General features: G+C 42.5%; 1 protein-coding gene across 1 annotated transcript; it reads right to left on the bottom strand.

Annotated features, from left to right (window-relative positions):
• Positions 1 to 6,715: 6,715 nt before the first annotated feature.
• Positions 6,716 to 9,841, bottom strand: LOC112072037 (uncharacterized). Its single transcript, XM_024139451.2, has 3 exons — positions 9,718 to 9,841; positions 9,204 to 9,445; positions 6,716 to 8,012 (listed from the first exon to the last, which is right to left on the bottom strand). The coding sequence occupies exons 1-3, from the start codon at positions 9,774 to 9,776 to the stop codon at positions 7,630 to 7,632; spliced, it is 684 nt and encodes a 227-aa protein (XP_023995219.1). The 5' UTR covers positions 9,777 to 9,841; the 3' UTR covers positions 6,716 to 7,629.
• Positions 9,842 to 10,832: the final 991 nt, after the last annotated feature.

The following is a 10,832-nucleotide window of genomic DNA, read 5'->3' on the forward strand; positions in this document are numbered from 1 at the left end:
CTCCTCTAGCTATAGGCTACTATCTACCTAGTAACACCTAGTACACTCCTCTAGCCTATAGGCTACTATCTACCTAGTAAACACTAGTACACTCTAGACTATAGGCTACTATCTACCTAGTAAACACTAGTACACTCCTCTAGCCTATAGCTACTATCTACCTAGTAACACTAGTACACTCTAGCTATAGGCTACTTCTACCTAGTAACCACTAGTACACTCCTCTAGCCTATAGGCTACTATCTACCTAGTAAACACTAGTACACTCCTCTAGCCTATAGGCTACTATCTACCTAGTAAACACTAGTACACTCCTCTAGCCTATAGGCTACTATCTACCTAGTAAACACTAGTACACTCCTCTAGCCTATAGGCTACTATCTACCTAGTAAACACTAGTACACTCTCTAGCCTATAGGCTACTATCTACCTAGTAAACACTAGTACACTCCTCTAGCCTATAGGCTACTATCTACCTAGTAAACACTAGTACACTCCTCTAGCCTATAGGCTACTATCTACCTAGTAAACACTAGTACACTCCTCTAGCCTATAGGCTACTATCTACCTAGTAAACACTAGTACACCCCTCTAGCCTATAGGCTACTATCTACCTAGTAAACACTAGTACACTCCTCTAGCCTATAGGCTACTATCTACCTATAAACACTAGTACACTCCTCTAGCTATAGGCTACTATCTACCTAGTAAACACTAGTACACTCCTCTAGCCTATAGGCTACTATCTACCTAGTAAACACTAGTACACCCTCTAGCCTATAGGCTACTATCTACCTAGTAACACCTAGTACATCCTCTAGCCTATAGGCTACTATCTACCTAGTAAACACTAGTACACCTCAGCCTATAGGCTACTATCTACCTAGTAACACTAGTACACTCTAGCTATAGGCTACTATCTACCTAGTAAACACTAGTACACTCCTCTAGCCTATAGGCTACTATCTACCTAGTAAACACTAGTACACTCCTCTAGCCTATAGGCTACTATCTACCTGTAAACACTAGTACACTCTAGCTATAGGCTACTATCTACCTAGTAAAACACTAGTACACTCCTCTAGCCTATAGGCTACTATCTACCTAGTAACACTAGTACACTCTCGCCTAAGGCTACTATCTACCTAGTAAACACTAGTACACTCCTCTAGCCTATAGGCTACTATCTACCTAGTAAAACTAGTACACCTCTAGCCTATAGGCTACTATCTACTAGTAAACACTAGTACACTCTAGCCTATAGGCTACTATCTACCTAGTAAACACTAGTAACCATCTCTAGCCTATAGGCTACTATCTACTAGTAAACACTAGTACACTCTCTAGCCTATAGGCTACTATACCTAGTAAACACTAGTCCACTCCTCTAGCCTATAGGCTACTATCTACCTAAACACTAGTACACTCTACCTATACGCTACTACTCTAGTAAACACTAGTACACTCCTCTAGCCTATAGGCTACTATCTACCTAGTAAACACTAGTACACTCCTCTAGCCTATAGGCTACTATCTACCTAGTAAACACTAGTACACTCCCTAGCCTATAGGCTACTATCTACCTAGTAAACACTAGTACACTCCCTAGCCTATAGGCTACTATCTACCTAGTAAACACTAGTACACTCTAGCCTATAGGCTACTATCTACCTAGTAAACACTAGTCACTCCTCTAGCCTATAGGCTACTATCTACCTAGTAAACACTAGTACACTCCTCTAGCCTATAGGCTACTATCTACCTAGTAAACACTAGTAACACTCTAGCCTATCGCTTACTATCTACCTAGTAAACACTAGTACACTCTAGCCTATATGGTTCACTCTCTCTGAGTCACAAAGGACACCCTATTTCTCGTGTGTGTGTGTGTGTGTGTGTGTGTGTGTTAAACAGTAGTTTTACCCTTTTCTTTCTCTATAGGTTATTGCTGACAGTGCGATTGACACACACACACACAGCCAACACACTTGGGTTGATTTTTGTGTTTGGAGCAAGCGACCCGCGAACACACACACACACACACACACACACACACACACAGAGAGAGCAGGACACAGTACAGAAAAACAGCTTTCCGTAGTGTATATTCCAGCCTAGCTTAGAGGGACATGAAATGCAGCCTGATGGTCCGTAAATACTGTTTAGCTCGAGCAGCTTCATATGTTACCAACACACTACACTGGTCTGTAATGAATCCTGTTTTACTTCCTGGTTCTGTCTCAGTAGTCTAACGGGGCATCTTCATCTCTCCATCTGCAGTGATGTAGAAACACTGGGTAGGGGACAGCAACTATTTATGCCTTTCCAGGTATTTGCTTTCACCAGTCCAGTCCTCTCACATCAATGCAGATGAAGGAAAGGAAACTAGAGGAGAGGACACCGCGTTAGACTATTGTGACTCAGCCCCTCCATGTATGAGAGGAGTTCAAAGGTCATTTTAGCTGTTGGGTCTTTTTAGGTTGAAGTTGACCCCCAGACACAGATCTAGGATCTGTGGGATCTACCTTTACCATTATTCCTCAACTTGACCATTTAGGTTGGAAACCTCTAAAACAGACCACAGATCAGTCTGTAAAGGCGTTTTTAGCCGTTCTGTTTCTTTAAATGTGCTGACACGCCGTGTCCCAAATGACACCCCTATTCCCTATAGAGGGCACTGATTTTGACCAGAGCCCTGTGGCACCCTATTCCCTATATAGGGAACTGATTTTGACCAGAGCCCTGTGGCATTCTCGGCCCTATATAGGGAACTGATTTTGACCAGAGCCCTGTGGCACTCTATTCCCTATATAGGGCACTGATTTTGACCAGAGCCCTGTGGCACTCTATTCCCTATAGAGGGCACTGATTTTGACCAGAGCCCTGTGGCACTCTATTCCCTATATAGGGCACTGATTTTGACCAGAGCCCTGTGGCACTCTATGCCCTATATAGGGCACTGATTTTGACCAGAGCCCTGTGTACCAGATTGGGAATATCGGGACGCACCCATACCACCGCACCTCCATCAAATGGATGAGATGGAGAGGGATGTTAAACAAGGATGGGGAACAACCTATATTAAAACTAGGGTCTGTTGTTTTTATTTAAGTATCATTATTTACGAATGTTATGTTGACTTTTTCCTAGATGTGTCTTTAAAAAAAATATATATATATATGTATATTTGACTAATTTAGTCCTGCCATTCTTGTGTAGGCATCTGAGATGAATGTGGTTTGGAATTATTTGGGGGTAATATTTCAGAGATGTTCCGTTCCAAATGGCAACCTATTCCCTATTTTAGTGCACTACTTTTGACCATGTTTTCCCATAGGGCTCTGGTCAAAAGTAGTTCACTATATAGGGAATAAGGTGCTGTTTGGAACAGAGATATTTACAATGTGTAAATATAAGATATTATTGGGGTATAATTATTTGCTTGAGAAAGGGGTCCATGCGTTAACGTGATCGGTAATGTTACATTTGGGTCTAGTGTTTTTCTTGACCTCGTGACCTAACCAGGAAAAACTCTGCACCCTAGTAATAGCTTCTAACTAATATCTAGGGCCCAAGTTTAGGAAAAACTCCCTGGTCCTAGAAATATTACCTGGCCAATATGAAAGCACTCCCTCGCCAAACTAAATACATTTTTTATAAATAATCAATGATGCAAAGCCATTATGCTCTGTTTGTAGAATCTTCTTCTTTTGAATGACTTTGCAGGGTAATTTTATCTTTCTAACCAAACCATATTAAAAAGAGTGGGGTCAATTCCATTTCAAATGCCAGTCAACTAAACTTGACATGGGAGACTCGTCGATGGATGTCCACTTCACTTATTTAAGTAGCCATGGATGTAAATGGAATTGAACCTGATTCTGCTGTAGAAAGTTGAAGTGGACGTTGAGGGAGCGAGCAGGGTGCATTGTGGTACAGACTGGTCTCGGCCCAGATGCAGTGAAGCTTGATATGGTCAAATAAAAGGTCTCCGATAAATAAACTACTGGTGTTAGATGGGGAGGAAGAAAACGAACCGAACTGCGTTGTCATTTTTCCCTCAGTCTGTCTCTGAGTGCTAGTTCTGTTACATTGTACATTTTATAAGTCGAACATGTACAGCTTTTTTTACTGGTAGAAACGGGATGTCCTCTCGTGTTGCTGCTGTGTCTGACTCCCATCATTGTTCTACAGTCATGTATTTTCCAGAACTACACGACAATCCCCCCCAAAAAATGACTACAGAAATTCCCCGAACGTTACACATTAGGAATGTACTTGAATGATAACCGGCGTCTTCTTGCTTCACAAAGCTGGGAATCAACAACCCACTTTCGTCTTTTGAGATCTGTTTTACCCCCTGATAATATTTCCCCCATTTGTATTCAATAAAGAATGACGAAGCAACAATTGTACATTTTAATTTGGATCAGGTATATAATAATTGTAAGATACAACTGTCAAAAAAAATAGACAAACGTCAAGGTTTAGCTACACCTTGAGGGACTCTCGCTTGTTAAAGTATAGAATAGTATTGCCAAGGTGAAGGATCTAAATATCCATTTAGCAAGTACCTCATGGAACAAGTATTGTGTTTAATTTCAACACAACTTAAAAGGATAAGAACACTAATACACATGCATACAAAATAAAAAGTGACAAAATACTACATTTACATGGTAAGGACAAGGTTATCATAAAGTAGAAGTTGCTATAACAGGTGTGTCTCTTGTAGCCTGTACACGACGTTCTCTCTCAATCTTCAGGTACAGTTGAAGTCGGAAGTTTACGTACACTTAGGTTGGAGTCATTAAAACTCGTTTTTCAACCACTCCACAAATGTTTTAACAAACTGTAGTTTTGGCAAGTCGGTTAGGACATCTACTTTGTACATGACACAAGTAATTTTTCCAACAATTGTTTACAGACAGATTAATTCAATGTATCACAATTCCAGTGGGTCAGAAGTTTACATACACTAAGTTGACTGCCTTTAAACAGCTTGGAAAATTCCAGAAAATAATGTCATGGCTTTAGAAGCTTCTGATGGGCTAATTTACATCATTTGAGTCAATTGGAGGTGTACCTGTGGATGTATTTTAAGGTCTACCTTCAAACTCAGTGCCTCTTTGCTTGACATCATCGGAAAATCAAAAGATATCAGCCAAGACCTCAGAAAAAAACATTTAGACCTCCACAAGTCTGGTTCATCATTGCGAGCAATTTCCAAACGCCTGAAGGTACCACGTTCATCTGTACGCAAGTATAAACACCATGGGACCAAGCAGCCGTCATACCGCTCAGGAAGGAGGAAGGAGATGTGTTCTGTCTCCTAGTACAAAAGTATCTATCCACAGTAAAACGAGTCCTATATCGACATAACCTGAAAGGCCGCTCAGCAAGGAAGAAGCCACTGCTCCAAAACCGCCATAAAAAAGCCAGACTACAGTTTGCAACTGCACATGGGGACAAAGATTGTACTTTTTGGAGAAATGTCCTCTGGTCTGATGAAATAAATATAACTGTTTGGTCATAATTTACCATCGTTATGTTTGGAGGAAAAAGGGGGAGGCTTGCAAGTCAAAGAACCCACTCCCAACTGTGAAGCACGGGGTGGTAGCATCATGTTGTGGGGGTGCTTTGCTGCAGGAGGGACTGGTGCACTTCACAAAATAGATGGCTTCATGAGGAAGAAAGTTATGTGGATATATTGAAGCAACATCTCAAGACATCAGTCAGGAAGTTAAAGCTTGGTCGCGAATGGGTCTTCCAAATGGACAAGGACCCCAAGCATACTTCCAAAGTTGTGGAAAAATGGCTTAAGGACAACAAAGTCAAGGTATTGGAGTGGCCATCACAAAGCCCTTACCACAATCCTATAGAAAATTTGTGGGCAGAACTGAAAAAGCTTGTGCGAGCAAGGAGGCCTACAAACCTGACTCAGTTACACCAGCTCTGTCAGGAGGAATGGGCCAAATTCACCCAATGTATTGTGGGAAGCTTGTGGAAGGCTACCCAAAAAGTTTGACCCAAGTTAATCAATTTAAAGGCAATACTACCAAATTCTAATTGAGTGTATGTAAACTTTAACCCACTGGGAATGTAATTAAAGAAATAAAAGCTGAAATAAATGATTCTCTCTACTATTATTCTGACATTTCACATTCTTAAAATAAAGTGGTGAACCTAACTGACCTAAAACAGGGAATTTTTACTTGGATTAAATGTCAGGAATTGTGAAAACTTAGTTTAAATGTATTTGGCTAAGGTGTATGTAAACTTCCGACTTCAACTGCAGGTCTGTACACAGCATTCTCTCTCCATCTTCAGGTAGGTCTGTACACAGCATTCTTCTCCATCTTCAGGTAGTTTCTGTACACAGCATTCTCTCTCCATCTTCAGGCAGGTCTGTGCACAGCATTCTCTCTCCATCTTCAGGCAGGTCTGTGCACAGCATTCTCTCTCCATCTTCAGGTAGGTCTGTACACAGCATTCTCTCTCCATCTTCAGGAGGTCTGTCACCAGCATTCTCTCTCCATCTTCAGGCAGGTCTGTGCACAGCATTCTCTCTCCATCTTCAGGTAGGTCTGTACACAATTCTCTCCTCAGTCGGTCTGTACACACATTCTCTCCCATCTCAGGTAGGTCTGTAACAAGCATTCTCTCTCCATCTTCAGGCAGGTCTGTACACAGCATTCTCTCAATCTTCAGTAGGTCTGTACACAGCATTCTCTCTCCATCTTCAGGTAGGTCTGTACACAGAATTCTCTCTCCATCTTCAGGTAGGTCTGTACACAGCATCTCTCTCCGTCTTCAGGTAGGTCTGTACACAGCATTCTCTCTCATCTTCAGGTAGGTCTGTACACAGCATTCTCTCTCCATCTTCAGGTAGGTCTGTACAGTACACAGCATTCTCAGAATCTTTAGGTATATCTTAAAAAAAAAAAAACGTTTTTATTTAACCAATGTCTTTACTTGTAGAACATATCTACGGCCATATTGTCCCTGGTAGTTAATTCAAATAGTCCTATGAAGTGTGGTAACAATTCCAGTCCACAGCAGCCAGCCAGATGGTGTATATACGAGGTGTGGTAAAGGTTGCCCTCTTGTGGAATAGAAAGAAGAGGCCCCAATGTCTTGTTTTATGCATCAGAAGCTGAAGCAAAGAAGTTATATACACTTTTCGGTACATCTTACAGAACCGCCCCGCCCCCACCCCCCCACATCATTGTAACCAATGTTTCAAACTTAATTCATGAGCCTAGTAAAAAGCTGTACTATGATAAGGGATAGTGTACCATAACATAGTCTCCAGCCGCATCACACGGAGTCCAAAGAAGATATAGGAACAATGGTAAAAAAAATATATCAAATTCCTCGGTAATGTTAGTCCCAAGCAGTGTTAGTATAAAACAGTCTGTTTAGTATGTTTGGGTTGTGCTTGTCTGACACGTGTATATACCCTCTCTCTCATGGTCAGGTGACCGGCTACCACTGGAGGCCCCCATAGAGTCCATGGTCCAACCACCTTCCATCAGCCTGGAAACTGGCTGCTCCAACGATTTCTAGTCCCAACCCGCCCCTGGAATGCGCTCACCCCTCCACCGCACCCCCCAGTGTCCTGTCCTATCATACCATGGTCTCCGACCCCGAGCTCTTCCCTGTGAAGAAGTCCCAGAAATAACTGGAATTACTAGGAGGTGGCTTCTCCCTCTCTTCCTGGGGCGTCTGCCTCACCCAGACACTGTTAGCCACCTGTTTCTCTCTCTCCTCCTGGGGTGTCTGCCTCACCCAGACACTGTTATCCCCCTGTCCTCCCAGGCTGGAGCATGAGGCAGCCCCCAGGGTGAAGCTCAGATCTTCCCCCAGCGGAGCCCTCTGTTCCTGGGCATGGTAGCTGTCCTCTGGGTGGACTCTGGAGCTGCTAGAGGACTGGGCCAGACTCAGGAGGTTGTGGTTGGAGTGGAACTGTCTCATCTGGCCGATGGACTTGGACAGGATCACGTTGGAGCCTATGGAGGGAAAGATGTGTTGTTATTCTAGATGATGTCATTTAGAAGGGTGTTTATTACAATGTTATCTAGAATGTTGTTACTTTATTACAATGTTATCTAGAATGTTACTTTGTTGTTACAATGTTATTTATGTTGTTACCTTTTATTTAGAATGTTGTTACTTTATTACAATGTTATTTAGAATGTTGTTACTTTATTACAATGTTATTTAGAATGTTGTTACTTTATTACTATTTTAAAATGTTGCTACTTTGTTACCAATGTCTATTTAGGATTGTTGTTATCTATTTATTTAGAATGTTGCTACTTTGTTGTTACAATTGTTATTTAGAATGTTGCTACTTTGTTTACAATGTTATTAGAATGTTGTTACTTTATTATTTTAAAATGTTGCTACTTGTTGTTACAATGTTATTTAGAATGTTGTTACTTTTATTAGAAGGTTGCTTACTTGTTGTTACAATGTTATTTAGAATGTTGTACTTTGTTCTGTTTACAATGTTATTTAAGAAGTTGTTACTTTTTAATTTAAAATGTTGCTACTTTGTTGTACACATGATTTAATTTAAAATGTTTTACTTTGTTGTTACATTATGTTATTTAGAATGTTGTTACTTTTTATTTAGAATGTTGTTACTTTGCTATTACAGTGTTATCTACAATGTTTGTTTGTTTTTACAATGTTATTTTGAATGGTGTTTGTTATTACTATCTTATCAATCGGTACGGTGTGTATTGTTGTTGTTATTATTATTATTATGTTAACCCTAACTAGCTTCCTGTCCACACCCCGGCTCAACCATAACACTTATCCTAATACTAACTGTAGCTTAACAAAAGGCCCATCTCAATAGGTGGTCCAGATAAGTTGGGGGGGGGGGGGCTTTCCTATTTTGTTCTCTATTGCTCCTCTGTTGTTACTCAAACAAGAGGGAGGGCAATGACATCACAGATTCCCATCAGACCTACTCCTTGAGGTTTGCAGTTGTGTTTAAAAAATACTATTTTGCTCAAAACCAATTGTTTACGCTTAACTACGTGTACTTTACTGTATTTATGGGGTTTTGTTTTTCAACAGGAAAAGTTCAAAAATAGCTGGAGTGTGTCTTTAAGCCTAGCAATAACCATAGCAACAGAATGAATAAGGGTGTAGCAACAGAGGTGTCCCCTCTATGACCCGGGACTTACGTTTCTTGTTGTTGTGGTGTCGTAGCGCCTCCAGGTTAAAGAACACCTCACTGGTCAGGCTGCCGTCCCCGGGCCCGTCAGGGTTGAAGAGGGGAGAGGGGGGCTCCAGGGGGGACAAGTTGAAGAATGGCGAGGGGGTCTCCAGGGGTGACAGGCTACCACTGAATGCCCCCACAGAGTCCAGAGACACCCCCGTGTCCCGCCGACCCCCTGTAGAATCTACTGTCCCCACCTCCAGGTGACTGTCACCATGGGAGGGAGGGAGGGAGGAGAGGGGGAGGGAGAAGGAAGAGAGGGAGGAGAGGGACGGAGGAGAGAGTAATTTATTATTGACGTTGCAGGAAGTCTTGCAGCGCTGGTGATAAAGGCAGACATATAAACACACAACACTGGGATTCAGAGACAACTGAAGGGCTGATCCAGGACCAGTTTTGCCTTTTGGATCATAATAAATAAGAATAAACAGGGGAAACCTGATCCGTGCTCCTACTATGGGCCCTGAAATGAAACATACCTGAGTTTCCTGCGGAGAAGATAGTCGATGATGTCAGGATCTGTCTGAATGAGACTCATCAGCACCTCTTGTTGGAGCTCTGCTGACACCTGGGGAGAAGAGGACAGGAGATTTACACACACACACACACACACACACACACACACACACACATGCGGATATCTAACTCACTGTCTTCTTTTGGTATCTAACCCATCACTCCTTCTCTGTGGTATCTAACCCATCTCTTTTCCTCTCTGTGGTATCTAACCATCTCTGTCTCTCGTGGTCAACCCATCACTCTCTTCTCTGGGTATCTAACCCATCACTGTCTCTCTGTGTATCTACCATCATTCTTCTCTTGCGTTAGGTATCTAACCATCACTGTCCCTCTGTGGGTAGGTATCCAACCCATCACTGTCTCTCTGTGGCGTTAGGTATCTAACCCATCACTGTCCTCTCTGTGCGTTAGGTATCCAACCCATCACTGTCTCTCTGTGGCGTTAGTATCTAACCCATCACTGTCTTCTCTGTGGCGTTAGGATCTAACCCATCTCTTCTCCCTCATCTGTCCTGTAGTTCTGCAAGGACAGACCAGTTCCTGTACTCCAGCTGCTCCTCTACCTGTTACCGCCTGTAACTGTGATACCCTGCTCGCCTCCTCACCCTGTTACACCGTACAGAGCACGCACAGGACCAAGGACCACAGGACACCACAGGACCACAGACACGTGGTTAGTGTCTAGAGTGTGTGTGGATTTGGTGAAAGTGAAACCTCTTATCTCTCTTTTTTCTCTCTATGTCTCTCTCTCTCTCTTTTTGTCTCTCCTCTCTCTCTCTCTGTAACTTGTACTGTAATAACCTAGCCTACACAGTAGGTAGACCTAATATGTGTCTCTCCCCTAACCCCCCTCTCACTCTCTCTCTCCCTCTCTCTGCAGTTCCTAGGCAACAAGATGACAGCAACAAACCTGGCGGTGATCTTTGGTCCCAACCTGTTGCAGGGGAGGGGGCGGAGGACAGGAGATGATCCTCACCCATGGCATCAGAGACAGCACTGCCATCATCAACGTCACCCTGCAACTTATACAAACTAAGGCGACGTTCACGGTACTGTGTGTGGGTTGTGTGTGTGT

Source organism: Salvelinus sp. IW2-2015, unplaced genomic scaffold, assembly GCF_002910315.2.
Source record: "Salvelinus sp. IW2-2015 unplaced genomic scaffold, ASM291031v2 Un_scaffold1805, whole genome shotgun sequence".
NCBI lineage: Eukaryota > Metazoa > Chordata > Actinopteri > Salmoniformes > Salmonidae > Salvelinus > Salvelinus sp. IW2-2015.

Excerpts from the sequence above, each read along its gene's own strand:
- LOC112072037 (XM_024139451.2), bottom strand. The coding sequence starts at position 9,776 with ATGAGTCTCATTCAGACAGATCCTGACATCATCGACTATCTTCTCCGC. Across the intron at positions 9,446-9,717 it reads CTTCTCCGCAGGAAACTCAG|TCACCTGGAGGTGGGGACAG; the intron begins GTATGTTTCATT and ends CCATGGTGACAG. Across the intron at positions 8,013-9,203 it reads ACACCACAACAACAAGAAAC|GCTCCAACGTGATCCTGTCC; the intron begins GTAAGTCCCGGG and ends TTCCCTCCATAG.